This window comes from Buteo buteo, chromosome 2 (assembly GCF_964188355.1).
Source record: "Buteo buteo chromosome 2, bButBut1.hap1.1, whole genome shotgun sequence".
Classification (NCBI taxonomy): domain Eukaryota; kingdom Metazoa; phylum Chordata; class Aves; order Accipitriformes; family Accipitridae; genus Buteo; species Buteo buteo.
In genome coordinates, this window is record NC_134172.1 from 64006985 (window position 1) to 64024043 (window position 17059).

At 48.2% G+C, this 17059-nt stretch overlaps 1 protein-coding gene across 4 annotated transcripts in view; it reads right to left on the bottom strand.

Annotated features, from left to right (window-relative positions):
- The window catches only part of MMP24 (matrix metallopeptidase 24), a 46856-nt gene extending 39805 nt beyond the window's left edge, over positions 1–7051 (bottom strand). The window contains exons 1-2 of one of the 4 annotated variants that reach the window (XM_075058614.1): positions 6902–7051; positions 4637–4785 (exon numbers count right to left, since the gene is read on the bottom strand). In XM_075058614.1, coding sequence (XP_074914715.1) covers positions 4637–4785; positions 6902–7000 — 248 coding nt within the window. In that variant the 5' untranslated portion in view covers positions 7001–7051. Of the gene's footprint in view, positions 1–1667; positions 4168–4190; positions 4290–4625; positions 4786–6901 lie in introns of those variants that run through there. The other 3 variants (XM_075058636.1, XM_075058629.1, XM_075058621.1) reach the window with 3 other exon arrangements.
- Between the last annotated feature and the right edge of the window lie 10008 nt (positions 7052–17059).

A 17059-nucleotide genomic window follows, 5' to 3' on the forward strand; every position in this document is an offset into this window, starting at 1 on the left:
GGCTTTTGGAGGAACAAATCTGCCCATCACTGTAAAAACTATGGGTGCTTACAAATTCCAGTGCAGTCATCTGTCATCTTCTCCCCACCAAGAACAGAGCAAATGTGAGTTGTTATACATATTGTACTGTACTGACAAGAACCCCAGCTGTGTATAGAAAGCTAGCACAGATCTTCCCCACTTACATTACCTTACATTTATCAGTACGGTATGTCTTTCAGAAATCTAAGCAACCTGTGGAAATCAGATCTGTCTTGCCCACACAACTGCTGCCACCTTCAAAGAAAAGCGGTACATCTAAGGTTTGCTTTTAGAAATGCCATATTAATTCAACCTCAATACACTGTGTTTTTCCAAGTGTCCTTTATTTGTGCTCTTTTGCATTGCTTCTACCACTTTGCTAGAGAGATGTTAGGCTTACTGTAGCTTGTATTGTCCTAGGTATTTCCTGAGTATTTTTTTTTTTTAAATTCCAGTCATATGATATGGTACAGAGTTTTTAGCATAACCTTACACAAACCATAGTGTGAATTAGGTTTTCATCTCTTGAACTTCATAAGAACTCCAGTACTCTGAACATCGCCATCATCAGGCCCTGATTACAGTCAGAAAATGACTTTCTGTTTTATCTTTACTAGTATCATCTAGAAGACAAAAAGGTAACAGGTGAGTGTTATGAAACCAACATGGATGTGTAGGACAAAGTCACCAGGACCTTCCAGGACAGTGCTAGCTATGCTGACACACTAGCAATACATTGCCATGTCCCTCACACCTCAACGTGTTTCATGTATGAACACTGGCTGCCCCTTCCCAACACCTGCCCTATGCCGAGCAGGCTGCACGAAATCAGCCCCCATACAGATTAGTCCTATGCTATCAAAACCAATCAGAACTGTGCAGAGACCCAACCAAAAGCTAATTCCCTCAAAGATAGTCAAATTCCCTGCTCCTGTGCCAGATCCATTACAACACACGGACACAGGGCAGGACATGGTGCTGTTCCAGAGGCAAGCTGCAATACTGGTACCCTGGGCTTTAAGGGCTCCTTGAGCCAAAGCTCCCAAGGTATCAGCATTTGCAGAGCTGTCAATACACTTCAGCTATGCATGACTGCCCAACTCCTCTTTCAACCCCATTACACTCAGGCCTGTCTGAACCCCCATATTCTACCACAGTTTGTTCCAGAGCTCAGCTACACACTTTCTGAAACACACCTAGTAACCTAGAGTTAGAGCTAGGCAGTATGCAAGTTGTCAACAGCCTGTGCTAATGTCAAGCTGCGAATGTTTATCTGGATCAGTTCCCTGATTCAACTTACTTCCTAGACATATGGGCCCTAGTCTAATCACATGGGCCAGGGTACAAGTCCAGCCATTTTTTCTCAGCAGGGTGGATCTATGGCAAAATAATCCCTAAGCTGTAGCTTGCTGCCATTGATCATTTTTAGCTGAGCTTTTTGACAGCCATTCTCTACTGAGCAGTTTGGATAACCCTTTCTGCCTTCCAGGGGATTCATAAAAACACATCACATCAGAAACCACAACAAAAGATGATTACTTGAAGCAGGATTCAGATACTTATGGTTGCTTCCCCCCTCTCCCTCCCCCACTTTTTTTTTTTTTTACATGGGGGCACCAATAACACTGCATCATCAAAATTCTTACTTGGCACTGTTTATGCATAGACTATTGCATTCCTCCAGCTGCTTGGCATGCAGAAAACAGGTAATTTCCAAAAGCAGTGACATTCTGCTTTCGTCCAGATGACTGCTTTCCCCAGTTCAGGCTCTAAGCCCTCCACAGAGCTCTCTTAAGTAGAGGAAGCTGTCACTCTCAATCACCTATTGAGACTGGTGGAAGTGGTATCTTTAAACAGCTGTGTCGTGCATCCCAAGGTGAGAGACCTACACAACAGGCTCAAGACAAAGCACAAGACACACAAGACACTTCCTACACAAGGGCCATGCGATTGATTACAACAAACACAACAGTCACCACTTTTGTTAGGCGCTAGCGTGCCTCCTCTCCTGGCATGCTCCCAAGTCAATATCCTTGCCTAGCTGCTGAGCAAAATTACAATCCAACCCACTAGCTGCAGACACAAAGTTTGCTGAGGCACTGTCAATTGCAGGGTACAAGAAGGCCATTTTACGTATTCTCCCCTGCAATCCTTATAGGAAACTACATATCCTTGACCTGCTACCTCAAGACAGCCCCTCTGCTGAACGGACCTCCACCCCACCTTCCTTTCGAGTACCAGTAAGCAACACCAATGGTGGTGTTCCTTCCCATTTCACAGTCCCATTGGCAGTGCCTGCATGGTAGCTTTCACACAGTTGGGTGCCACTCTTGGAGGAAAGAACAAGCTCGGGATTTGGGGGCCTGTGGGGAAGGAGAAGAAAAACTTTACACTTCCATAATATGCAGAATTTGTTGCCTAACAAAGAAACCATAGAAAATAATAACTTCACACTCTGACTGATTCTAAAGTCACTTTAAAGGGACAGAGCTTATGACGCTGACAGAAGTGACAGAAAAAATCATAACTGCAATCTCAAAATTCATAACACAGACTGAAATAACAGCTTAGCAAACACCTGAGAAATTCAGAGCTCTCAGAGCCAGCCTGCCTTGCCAGCTCTTCTCCTTTTGCTCAGCTTCCACAACCAGGTCTGAGGAAGTGACAGCCCAACAAGGTCCAGCCAGACATGCCCCTCCATCTCAAAACACAGGCTCACTGCTAACAGCAATTAGGACCTCCTTTTCCTTTCACGTAATTTCTAGGTGGGTGCTCCTACTCCACCCTGCCATACATCATATGGAGATACTGATTCAGGACAGATGGAGGTAGAGAAACCAAACATGCCTGCAAAGCACACCCGCGTTTGGTTGCAGCTGAGGTTTCAAGCCTTTGGAGACTCAAGTTTCAGAAGAGGGAACCATCTAGGTATTTCACCCATCGGGCTTGGGGTGTTCATACACCAATCAACCCCTGCCCATACATAAACTCAGTAAAACATGGGCAACACCTTCCTTTCCTCCAGAAAAATACTGTTACTTACTAAAGCAGGGACTCCCACATGCAGTTTGCTCCCCTGCCCTGCCACCCACAGGGCAGCAAAGCAGCTCCCTAACTTTCCAAACTAGCACCCCAATATCATAGCCCCTTCTTTCCCCACTCCCTTCCAACTCATACGCATACCAGCTGCAAGCTTCTACATACCAACTGGACATACACAACTTTGCTCTCTGGCTTTTCTTCAGCATTCACTTACAAACTGTGTTATTAATGGCAAAGAAATCTCGGATGGAAAATTTCCACCTTTAAAAGGCATTTAATTTTCAACTCATTTGAAAAACAAACAAACAGGATTTTCTATCCCCCAATGGCGAACAAGGGGCTGCTTCTGTGAGCTAAAGGGGAGAGTGTTACACTCACTGGAGAGGCACTCCCAGTCCAGGATGATCCCCTCCTGCCTAATTCACTAATTTTTTCTGTTTCTCCCTCTTCTTGTAGTCTGGTCTGTTTCTCCCTCTTCTTGTAGTCTGGAAGGCATACAACCAAACCCCTTTCTTCTTCACACTATTTGGTTACTTTGTGCCCCCTTCTTTTGTGCTACTGTGTCCCTTTTGCCAGCAGAGTGCCACAACAGGAGAGATGAAGAACTAAGCAGAGCACACTCTAAAAGGGTCTACTAATGCAATAAGGAAAGGTCAAGGGAAAACTCTCAGGCAGGGCTTAAGCAAGCTCTATTATTTGTGCTTTCTTTTTTTGCTCACCATAAGATGCTTCTTTCCCCCAGAAAGCGTTAGTAAGACCTTATCAGCATTCTGCTTTAGTCAACAGATGTTCTCCTAGTCCAGACCAACAGCAGACAGATTCAGCCAATGCACAACATCCAGGCAATCAGACAACAGGAAGCCAGTATGGTAGCAGCAACAAACACCACTTCCACACCACACTTCACAGTACAGACTGAAGAGCAGACTAAAGGCAACAGCCTTCAAAGAACAAAGTCCCTTCAGCCTAGGTTATTTAGACCAATGCTTCTGTGCTGTCAAGACACCAATCACAAACAACAAATAACACATGGTCAACACTCAACAGAGAACATCTAACATCCAACAAATGGCAACTATCAACAGCTAAGTAGTCTTGACTATCATCATCAGACTATAACAACTCACTTCAACTTGGAACTATAGAGCTTCACAAATAGCATCTATGGAGATCCACAACTCCAATTAATTGAAGAAATACATTAGAAGCCATTTCTGGAGCCAGATTTTCACCTAAATCCAAACAGAAATGGAAACAAATTAAACCCTTGATGTTCCCCATTTTCAGAAGCTCATGGGATTCACACTTTGCCTGCGCACCAGCAACGGGGATCTATATACAAAGAATGACAAGAGCTTCTCCTCACACTCGCAAACAGTACTGTTGGAAAAAAGAAAAGGTGGAGTTGTCTACTTTTTTTCATTAGGGAGACCTTTTCATAAATCAAGACTTCTCTGGCTGAGTCAGTCAAATCTATCCCTTTTGAGGGCTTCTTGTAGCTGGAATAATTACCTAGGTAATATGACAATGCATTAAGAAAGGGAAAGACAAAATTAGCCTACGTTAATCTTACTCAATAGTTGTCTGGTCCAAAACTCCTGTTACTGGGATCCCATAAAACTGCTGCATAGTGGCAACTGCGGACTGCACAGCTTTTCCCGACTGCAAGGCAGACATTTGGCTGTCAGACGGAAGTAAGTAGCCGTAAGTTTTTAACCAACCCTGAAAAAGAAAGAAACAGATGGTAAGATGCCACGGTAAGTTTTCAACTTAACAGATCAGAACATTTCCTCAAAAGTGACAAACTACCCCCAAAAATTCAACTGCCTCTCTTTTTTTGGTTAGGTTTGGCAATACCATCTGATCCCTGTGAAGGGCTGAAGACCCAGCTTAATATCACCTGTCCTAACAGGACAATGCAGACCTGCCAATCAAAAATGGCCGTCATCCCTACAGATTAATTGGAGAAGACTTAAGTCTTTGGAGCACCAGAAATTCCCAAGAAGCTCTGTCCTTGTTCCAAAGACCTCCTATGCACCCTGTCACCTTGCCATCATGAGATTTCTCAGTCCCCACAGCAACATGCTCCCGATAACACACTGCCCACCACCTACTGCTGCCTCTGGACCACCACTCCAAGCAAACAGCGTAACACGCCTGGGCAATCTCCCCAAACACAGATTCATCTTTACGTTTGCACTGAGCACAAGAGTATTTCTTTCAAAAAAAAAACAACGCCAAAACCAAAAAACACCACTCCCAAAAAAACCACACTCAGAAAGTTTGCAGGGACTCTGGGTAGATGGACTTTTCCTCTACTAACAGCAGATATCTAGCAAATTGTCAGAACAGGAAAATAGCCAACTCTCCTCAAGCAGCTTTGTTCCTTTTCCCCACCTCCACCCCAAGATGCAGCCTTAGATAAAACCACATGTCAAACTTGTCAAATGCTAAAGACAACATTTTCAAAACCACCCATTAATTCAGGATTTTTTTTCCTCCCCTCTCTTCCCTCCCTCACTTTGATACTACAAGAAAAAGGAATATTAATTCACCACTAAGTGCAAATGCCAATAGAACCTGAACGAAGGCTGGCTTTCAGAAACTCTTCACCGTAACTTCCTGCACACACCCCAGTGCTTCCTTCTTCTGGCCAATACCCCAGCCCTCTGATTCAATACTTAGATCAGGATTACTATGAGATCAACATATATCCCGTAAGCTTTTTCCAGCCACGAGGACAATCCATCTGACCCACAGGACACAGTCCTCAACATACAAGCACTGATTATCTGCATGTGCTGCTCTCACATTGGCAGCCTGATCACTCAGAGCAGAAGGAAGAGGAGAGGCACGTCTTCCCTTAGCATAACACAGCAGTGGGAAAGGGGCTCAAGTCAGGAGGAGCACAAGAGGGAGAACAATCCCCATTTCTTTGTGGCAATGAGAAGATACCAGAATCCATTGGGACGACAGAAAGGCCTTGCTTCCAAAGCAGGAGAAAGAAGGTGTAAGACAGCATCTGGGCCAGGCATGTTAAAATTCACCAAGTAAATGGGCATACAGTGCTATTCAACACGGACATCACCAATGGCTCAAGGCAAAGCCAAGCTGCAAAAGTGCTTGGAGACTTGACATTTGCTACCACTGCCTTGGCATCTAGCGTTGACCTCCAACAACTGCTGGAACATGCGGACCTTTGGTCTGACCAAAATCGGGTGTCCTTGAGCAGCAAGGGCAGAGCACACTAGCCAAACCAGCTCTGAGTGGGACTACCCTCATGTATCCCCTCTCCCTCCTGGCCAGACTCGGACGCGGCAGCGGATGAGGGAAAGGGACACCACACCACAGGCACTAAGGGAAGCTCCTCCCGGGAGGCTGATGCTCCAGCACACACAGGAGGGACGCGGCTGCCTTCGCCTGCCGGTTCCTGACCTGCCCAGGCACAGGCAGAGGAGCTGCCAGCGACTGTGGCCGCACACCTGAGCCCAGCCCAGCAGCTCCGAGACCGGCCGTTTCGGAGAGGGGGCACGACGAGGGCCTACAGGAGAGGCGGGAAGGCTTCTGGCGGGCAGCAGCGCCCAGGCGCGGCGACGGGGCTGGAGCCGGGCGCGGAGGAGCCGGGCAGCCGCTGCCCGCCCAGCTTTCCAGCCCGCCCCGAGCCAACACAGCGCACAACCCGGCCCCGGGCTTCCCCGGTCCCCGGCACCCCGGTCCCGGCTGCGGCACCACCGGCCTCGCCGACCCAGAGCCGCCCGGCCCCGCTCCCCTCAGCGGCCCGCCCGGCCGGGCCCGGCCCGGCCCGGCCCCCCGCGCCCGCTGCCGCTGCCAGACCTACCCGGCCGGTGCTGGTGTCGGCGGCGGCGCGGAGCAGGGCGCAGAGCAGCGGCAGCAGGGAGCCCGCCGCGGCCAGGCCCCGGCGCCGCCTCGGCGCCATGGCAGCGCGGCGGGGCTCCGGCCCAGCGCTCCGGCCCAGCGCCGCGGGCTGCGGCTGCGCGGGGAAGCCGGAAGTAGAAGGCGGCCGCCGCCGCGCCGCCTCTTCCTCCGCCGGGCCGGGCCGGGCCGGGCCGGGGCTGCCCCGCAGCTGCCCTGCGGAGGACGGCGGTGCAGCCCTGGGGAGGTGCGCCCGTCCGGCGGGAGGGCCCTGGCCGCGCATCCTCCGCGGGAAGGGCTCGGAGCCGGGCACCGGCAGCCGCGGGTCGCCGTCCCTCAGGGCTTTTTCCCACGCACCCGCCTCTGGCTGCAGGCGGAGGGGCTGGCAGCGGCCCCCGGCCCCGCCGCAGCGCCAGAGCAGATGCGGGAGGGCCGAGGGCTTTCTCTGCGGGCCTCTTCTCTCACGACAGGGTTGTTGCCTGTTCTCAGAGGTGCCGCTCCCTGCCCAGGCTGTCTCGCGTTGCCTTTGGCTGCAGCCTGAAGATCTTCAGCAGACGCGTGTGGAGAAGCCCCAGGTGCAGGCCAGCTGTATGCACCTCATAACGAGCCCGAGGAGAAGAGGAAAAGTGGGGCTAGCAGGTTGTTGGCCAGTGGTCCTGCCCTGAAGCCGTCCCGGTCTGAGAGGAGGTGATGTGCTTTTGAGATGTGCACCCAGGTGGAGACATTGCTTTCTGTGCTACCTCAGAGAGACCTGAGGGCTTCGTCACACTCCGTTTCTCTCCGTTTCACTCCAGAAATGATGCCTCGTAGTGACAGGTTGAAGGAGGAGGAGGTTGTGGAGGGCAGACCCCCTGGCCCAGCCTCGTTTAGTTCAGAGGGTCTGAAAGAGCAGTCAGCAGCCTGCACTTTCACATGTGCTTAATAAACTCTTTATATCAGGGATTTGGGGCGCGGGGAGACACTCTGCCACCAGGCCAATCTCTTGCTCTGTTACTAGCTTAACCATGCTGACACCAGAAGTTTGAATTCATATCTGCTCGGAAGGGAATGCAGGAGCACTGCACCCACAGCCGGCCTGGCGCACAGGGCAGTTTGGCTGGCAAATCTGAGCTGTGCAACAGGGGTCGGTGCACCAGTGATATGCTTGGAGCTGGAGGAGTCACTGTGCCTGGGAATCCCAGGCCAGAAAGTGCTGCTGCTCCCCCAGAGAAAGAGTGAGGACACTGGGTTTTAGAAATGCAGGACAGGGATTTCATCTTTTTGTCAAAGCAGCTTTATGAACATGCTCTGCTACATGAACAGCCAGTGCTGGACTTTTCCCTGCTGACTGCGGCTCAGCTTGCATGCTGCTGAAGCAGTGGCTATGCTCAGGATAGCCTCTCTACCCTGCCTGCAGAAGCTAGAGGGGAACTCTTTGCCAAGACAAGCCAGCAGAGCTTCCCCACCCTCCTCAATACTGCTGATGCCAGGCCTCTTGTTTTTTTGCCCAAGAAGAGCTCAGGCTGCCATTTCTACCCCTTGCCTTACTGTAGCAATCCTCCTTCTCCCCGACACTGCTACTTTGTCAGACCATCCCATTCACCATCACACTGCATCTCTTTGGGAACTGGAGCAATTGTAGTGCTTTTTGCATACAATTAGAATACAATAGAATAGAACATTTTCAGTTGGAAGGGACCTACAATCATGTAGTCCAACTGCCTGCTTCAGGACTGACCAAAAGTTAAAGCATGGTATTAAGGACACTGTCCAAATGCCTCTGAAACACTGACAGGCTTGGGGCATCAACTACCTCTCTAGGAAGCCTGTTCCAGTGTTTGACCACCCTCTCAGTAAAGAAATGCTTCCTAACGTCCAGCCTGAACTTTCTCTGATGCAGCTTTGAACCATTCCCATGCATGCTGTCACTGGATGCCAGGGAGAAGAGCTCAGCACCTCCCTCTCCGCTTGCCCTCCTCAGGAAGCTGTACAGAGCAATAAGGTCACCCCTCAGCCTCCTTTTCTCCAAACTAGACAAACCCCGAGTCCTTAGCTGATCCTCATGGGATGTTCCTTCCAGCCCCATCACCAGCTTTGTTGCCCTAGTCTGGACGCATTCAAGGACCTTCACATCCTTCCTAAATTGTGGAGTCCAGAACTGTACACAGTACTCAAGGTGAGGCCGCACCAATGCTGAATGCAGCAGGATAATCACCTCTTTTGACCAGCTGGTTATACTGTGCTTGATGCACCCCAGGATGTATTTTGCCCTCTTGGCTGCCAGGGCACACTGCTGACATATTGAGCCTGCTGTCAACCAGCACCCTCAGATCCCTTTCTGCAGGGCTGCTCTCCAGCCACTCCTCTCCCAATTTATACTTGTGCCTGGTGTTACTCCATCTGAGCATCCAACGTTTGGACTTCTTAAATTTCATGCCATTAATGATTGCCCAATGCTCCTGTCTATCTCGATCCCTCTGCAAGGCCTCTTGTCCCTCAAGAGAGTCAACAGCACCTCCCAGTTTGGTATCATCTGCCAACTTGCTAATGGTGCATTCAACTCCTGGATCAAGATCATTATAAATATATTGAATAGAACTGGCCCTAGGATTGAGCCCTGAGGAACAACGCTGGTGACCTGTCGCCAGCCAGATGTAGCCCCATTCTCTACAAGCCTTTGGACCCTGCCATTCAGCCAGTTCTTCACCCAGTGCACCGTGTACCTGCTCATCTTACAGTTGGACAACTTGTCCAGAAGGATGCTGTGAGGGACAGTGTCAAAAGCCTTATTAAAATCCAGAAAAACATCCCCCCCCCCCCATCCTCAGGGATGTTAACTCAAAGCCTTTGGGGAATGACAACATCTAATTGCATTATTATTCAACTCAGCCAGATATGGTAGCTCAAGGATCCATTGGCTGCATCTGTGCACTCACTGCTGCAGTACTCCTAGTTAAATGGAGTGAAAAAAACTAGTGCTTGGACATCCTCCGATGGTACAAGTTACGCAGGCATTGTCACCACAGCAAATACATCACTGAGCTGATTCTCCTAACAATGGAAAACATAACACTTAAGCAGCGTAATACACTGAATGCTGCTATTCTACTCCCTTTACCTGGGGAAGGAACTCCATATCATGATTGTGTAATAACAACCTGTGAAGCTGAAAAGGCTTGAGGAGATTTAACAGATATGCCATTTCTAGATCTCAGTCTGGAACTATTTGTAGACAAGTCCTCGTATTACCTGAATGGCAACTGTGTTATGGGTTATTCAATAACTACAATGAATGGAGTAGTGGAGACTTCACCACTCACTCTGAAGCTGAGTGCACAAGCAGCAGGATTAATTGCATTAACAAAGGCCTGTCAGCTGGCCAAAGAAAAGACTGTAAATATTTATACTAATTCTCAATATGCATTTGGAGTATGCCATGATACTGGGCAGTTACAGAAGTTGTGTGGGTTTATACTTCTAGTGGAAATAAAAGATCAGATGCTCCTCAAATTACTGAACTGTTAAAAGCTATACAATTCTAGAGAAACTTGCTGTCATTCATCAGCCAGCCCATACCAGCAGAAGGACAAAAGAAGAAATAAGAAATAGTCTAACAGATACTGCCACTAAAGCCGCAGCACAACAGCCATATGAACCACCAGGCTTACAAACAGACCAATGGTCCAAACTGGTGTTGTCCACTCCTGAAAAGATATGTTTGACTGTTAGTGCTAAAGGAATTGGCTCTAGGAGAAGGTATGAAGTGACCAAAGATTCCCAGAGAATATGGAAAGCAGGTATGGACAACCTTCCTATTTTACTGAAGCAGTACCCGATTCCCCTAGTAAAAATGCATCACCATCTAGGGCATCTTGAGACTGCTGCACTAGCCCAGATGGTGCTAAAAATCAGTTCACACCAGGAATTTATGCTGCAGCCAAATAGGTAACTGTGTCTTGTACGCATTACATTTATCCTTAAAGAATATTTAACTAAGACCTCAACAAACAACAAAACTGTCTCCCTGTGAAATACTATTTGAAAGACTGATACAACAGCCTGGAACTGATGTACCCACTCATATAATTTTATTAGCAGGAAATGAAAATGTGACCCAGTATATTTTACAGGTTCAGAAATTACTAAAATACAGTCAGGCCCAGGCACAGCTAATACAAGCAGTACCTCTAGAAGGGGCTCTGCACCCCTTCAATCTAGGGAATTAATGTTTGGGTAAAAGTACACAAAAGAAACAGTAACTTACCTCCTTGGTGGGAGTGACCATTTTTGTTATCGCTAACCTTTCTCAGCAGTAAAGGTGGAGGAAAAATTGACTTGAATCCATCACTCCCAGCTGCAGCCAGTCTGGAAGTGGAACCAGGAAACCCTCCTGCCAGTGAGAGAACATCCCACCGTTGCTGAGACTGATTTACCCGCAGCTGGGAACTTACACAGAGCCAGTGGATTGGCTGTGAAACTACTGATCTTGCATAAGAATTCAACAACAGGAAAGTGGAAAGTAATCTGATACTTGGGGATTGCACATGGACTGAACCATACCCTTACTTAGAATTAAAGGTATAATTATTTTTGCTATATATGTCTGGTGGTTTTTTTTCTGTTAATAGTGATTTGGAAGCCTAGATTTTGGTATTATAGCTCTTCTTATAAGCTTGTGGTGGAATATGGATTATACATATTCATTCCATAATTCAGCCATAGCAACAGTCCAAACTATTGCAGCAGTGGCAAATAAGCCCGACTGTTGGAAATGCACTAAAAGCCCATCCTCTACCGGAAATCAAGTCTCCTGGATTTCTGTCCCATTGAATTCTCAGTGGGACAAGGAGGGGCATATATGTTACGGATTTTCACTAAAGAAAGGAAGAAGCCTGAGAAGGGTTCGTCGCTAGTTTGAAAGGAGACCCCTGGATATGCTTGGAGACCAAACCTACTGAGAAGCATACTTGCTTTCTAAGGGCTGGGAATTGAAAATGCCAATATATCTTTAAAATTAATAGCATTAATGGAAATGGATAATTCACATCTTGGGTCCATATAGATGGAAAGGGGATTCTCATGCCTGGAATGTTCCATAGATCCATTCCTATGCCTAAAGGCAATCGGTATTCATATGTTCTTCCAAAACCTTACTATATACTACATCCACGGAGTGTGAAAGGGAAATTTTCCAAAAGCCCTTACATAAAACCTATTATAATAAGACAACATGCTGTAGATTTGTTCCTGGATGGAGTTTATCAGGCCCTGCAGACTCCAAGACAATGTGGATATTCACAGACAGATTAACTGGATATTCTGTAGGAAGCCATAATGAAACTAAAGATAATTATAAAATTCTGGTTTCCACTACGGGTGTGGTGGGTTGACCCTGGCTGGATGCCAGGTGCCCACCAAAGCTGTTCTATCACTCCGCCTCCTCAGCTGGACAGGGGAGAGAAAATATAACAAAGAGCTTGTGGGTAGAGATAAGGACAGGAGAGATCACTCACCAATTACCATCACGGGCAAAACAGACTCAACTTGGGGAAAATTAACTCAATTTATTACAAATCAACCAGAGTAGGGTAATGAGAAATAAAACCAAATCTCAGAGCACCTTCCCTCCACCCCTCCCTTCTTCCCAGGCACAACTTCACTCCCAGATTCTCTACCACCCCCGCCCCCCAGCGCCACAGGGGGACAGGGAATGGGGTTTACGGTAATTTCATCACACGTTATTTTCTGCCACTTCATCCTCCTCGGGGGAGGACTCATCACACTCTTCCCCTGCTCCAGCGTGGGGTCCCACCCACGGGAGACAGTCCTCCACAAACTTCTCCAACATGGGGCCTTCCCACGGGCTGCAGTTCTTCACTAACTGCTCCAGCATGGGTCCTTTCCATGGCGTGCAGTCCTTCAGGAGCACACTGCTCCAGCGTGGGTCCCCCATGGGGTCACAAGTCCTGCCAGAAAACCTGCTCCGTGGGCTCCTCTCTCCACAGATCCGCAGGTCCTGCCAGGACCCTGCTCCAGCGCGGGGTTCCCACGGGGTCACAGCCTCCTTCGGGAACCCACCTGCTCCAGCGTGGGGTCCTCCATGCACTGCAGGTGGAGATCTGCTCCACCGTGGACCTCCATGGACTGCAGGAGGACAGGCTGCCTCACCAGGGTCAACACCACGGGCTGCAGGGGAATCTCTGCTCTGGCGCCTGGAGCATCTCCTCCCCCTCCTTCTTCACTGACCTGGGTGTCCGCAGGTTTGGTTCTCTTACATGTTCTCACTCCTCTCTCTGGCTGCTGTTTCCGTCTGTCCCAACTTTTTTTTCCTTCTTAAAAATGTTATCACAGAGGCGTTACCATTATTGCTGATTGGCTTGGCCTTGGCCGGCGGTGGGTCCGTCTTAGAGCCAGCTGGTATGGGCTCTCTCTCGAACACAGGGGAAGCTTCCAGCAGCTTCTTACAGAAGCCACCCCTGTTACCCCCCCCGCTACCAAAACCTTGCCACACAAAGACAATACAACGGGCCTATAGGATCCTGATTGCTCTGAGTCATCTAATCTCAGTCCAAAACTTACTGGTTTATTTATACAACCAAACCTGGCACATGCTAACTGTTTTGCAGGACATAGTTTACATGACTCAGATTTATTAGAAGATTATAGTACCCTATTTACACAGCTACCAGGGCAATATTGGATATGTGGAGAAAAGGCATTCAAGTATTTACCTGGAACCTGAGCTGAAAAGTGTATTCTGAGCGTGTTAATACCATCCACACAGGTTAGCACCAGTATGTCTTCTGCTTCTGTAACTCATAACTACTGCTATATATGAGAAAAAGCATTACAACCCTCTGACAGAATGTGGCACTGTGTTCCACCTGTTTGTAAGAGCTTTTATCCCGTGGTTAGGAGTTGCAAAACTAGAAAGAGTGACTGCAAATGCGCCACAAGACTTAGAAAAAGTCATTAATGAAATTGCAAATAGTATTATAGCCCTATAGGGAGAAATCAAATTATTATCACAAACATTAATACAGAATTGATTAGCCTTAGACTACCTATTAGCAGCACAGGACAGAGTATGTGCATTATTAAATGATAGCTGCTGGTTTTATGTAAATCAAGGCCAGAAAAATGAAACTGATATAAACAAGATAAAGACTAACTTAAAAATATTACATGAAGAAAGACAGGGGTCTCCCCTAAATCTGTTTGGGTGGTTAACCTCTTGGCTCCCAGACCTAGGTATAGCTAAAAGGATAGTATTCACTATCTTACTTTGCTTTGTAATTATATATGTGTGTTTACAGTGTTGTATTACTTTATTAACTCAATTAACTACTAAATTAATGAATAGTGTGGCGTGACCCTGATAGTCAAAAGAAAAGGAGAGACTGTTAGGAAAAACCTCATTCCTTAAGTATTGTGCCAATTAGTCTTTATAGTATGAAATTGTATGAACTTTTAAAAGATATATTTACATTGTATACTGTATATTCATGGTGAAGTAAGCATGAGTAAAGGACCCCAGCTCATTGCAAGAAGGACAGCCCCCACACTGAAGAAGAAGGGATACCCCTAGACTATAGAGATAACACCAGCATCCCAGCCCCTCCAACTCCTCTGTGAAATCCTCCCATTATCTGGCATCATAGATAAGTAACTGTAGCAAGACTGACTCCAGGGATGTTTAGATCAAGAAAGAAGCAGATAGATGATGACACCATAAAAATATAGATGCCTTTGACCCCACTTGTGGTCAAGGTCTCTCTGCTGCCCAGCTCCAAGCCTGTATTCAGCAGGGCAAAGCTGGGGGAAAAGGTAAAGGAAGTAGAAAGGGGTAGAAAAGCTGTCTTCTTTTACAGGGTCCCTGTCATTCAGAGTCCTTGTGGCCACCTGCTCTACAGTGGGAGCTGCAGCCCTTCAGTTGGGCAGGGCTGGGGAGTCGAGGGAAACTCCTGGTTCCTTGGTGCCAAAAGAAAGGAGAACTTGCCCATAGCAGTACTCCAGGCTGGCTAGAGCTGGATGGAGAAGAGTGTTGGTGTCAGGTCTTCAAACTACCTTCACCTTTCCACAAGGACAGCTCGGCACCTCTGGGGATTGCAATCCTGTTTTGCAATCAGTGTGAATTGCCAGAGGAAAAGACATGGCTGTAGGCAACATTTTAGCTTAGCTCCTAAGAGGTGCAGCACTGGGCACAACCCTCTAACCCCCGCAGTAAACAGCTCCTTGTATTCCTACAGCAACAGTAGATAGTCAACAGACAAATGATGTAGGCACAGGGTTTCTTCTCTGCTGGAGAAGTAGAGAGATCTTTCCTCTGGGTGGGAAGTAAGCCAGAAATTAGTCTATACCTTGGAGGTTTGGAAATGCCACCCTGTGTGTGTGAGGAGCTCAGAAGCGTGTTCATCCCTGCTGCTCTCTTCTGCCCCATTCATACACTAGAACATCTTTCTTACAGCTTCACTGGCTCTCATGCTATTTTGGCCTGGGAGATCCCTCCAGTTGCCTAATGCACAGAGAGTACATCAGCCTGCATGACCTGTATCTGCAGGTGTATCACAAACGCAAAGACAACATCTGGAGGCTGAAGAAAGGGGGTTACATCACCAGTGGTGGCAAAGCAGGTTTGGACGTCAGGCTGATAGAAATAGTTCCCTCCAAACAGGGTTCCCCAAGCGCAGAGAGAGTGCATGCAGAGAAGCAGCTCCTCTCCTGCTGGGTTCAGGCTGTTTTGGGGAAGGTGGTCTGCGTAGCTGGCTTGATAGTGCTTGGGTGATTTCTCCCCTCGTCTCACTATAGGTGGTTTGCACTCTTGAAGGAGTTCAATGAGTACAGGCAATATCTGATCAGGCTCAAGCTGGAGGCAGAGAAAATGTTAAGGCAAGAAGAGGTAGGCAAAGCGGGGTGTTTGTGGACATCTCTCAGCAGTGCGGTGCTGAGGGGAGGTGATCAGTACAGAAGAGGTGAGGGCTGTGCTGATGGGCAGGGTGTTGTGAGGAAAGGACTGCCCATCTCGGAGCTGAGCTAGCACAGGGTGCTGGGGTGGGCTCAGGCAGGAAGGTCATGTGCAAGCATGCAGAGTCCTGAGGGAAGCCCTTCTCTTCTGCCCTTGTCCTGTGGCTGAAGCAGCATGCTGGCCTGGGCCTCCGTGAAGCCTCGGTACGCAGGGGCATGAGTGCTGGTCCAGGTGACAGCGAGCCGCAACATGGTGTCACCTTTCAGGAAAGGCTTTGGCAACACCTGGCCAAATTAAAGGATGCCCCCAAACTGCGGGAGCGATCGACACTTCTTGCCTGTCAGAGTGGCTGCTGCAGCCTCAAAAACCATCTTGCCTACTTCCACCCAAGAGCAGAAATATCTCCCTGAAATCAGAGTGATGCAGAAGAGTGAAAGCAGCTTTGGACGAAGGCCAAACCTACTCCCAACCTGAGTTGGTATGGGAAGGTGCCAAGCTGCCCAGGTCAGTAGTGATGCTGACTCCAAGAGGAAGCCAGATGTCGCTGCAGACAGCGTGTTCAAAGCTGTGTTTGAACAAACTGCAACTGAAGCCCAGAAGCTTGAAGAGGTGGCTGAGTCTGTGGTGCAAGAAGATTCCCTGCAGGTGTAGGACATAAACAAGACAGCTGCAACTTAGGCAAACAGTATCTAAATCTTTCTCTGCCGGGCAGTGCTAAGGAAGTAGAGCAAGCCAAGGGGCAGGGAAATACACTGAAATGCTGAATGGCCATCAGCCCCTGCCTTTGGTTGGAAAACAGTTTTGACTGAGTGCTCAGGTAGACTTCCTGCACTGCTCATAGTTTCCTTTAAAAGCAGAGACTTTGCAAATGCTCTCCACCTCTTTTTTTTTCCCCCCAGATGAGGAAACTTGGTCACAGGACAAGAGACTTACCTAACACTATGTCACAGGTAGGGCAAGGATAACCATGTTTCCCACATCACTGTCCAGTACTCTGTCCTCTAAACAGCTTCCACCTTTGCCTCAGCCCCTCAACCCCAGCCGCTTCTGCCACAGCTTGGACTAACCAGCTCCAAAGCCTGGCAGGCATAGAATGCACCAGCGAACGTGGGCAACACACATCACTCTTACTTGATACTAGGGTCATTAACATAGACAAATGAGATGGGAACAGAACAC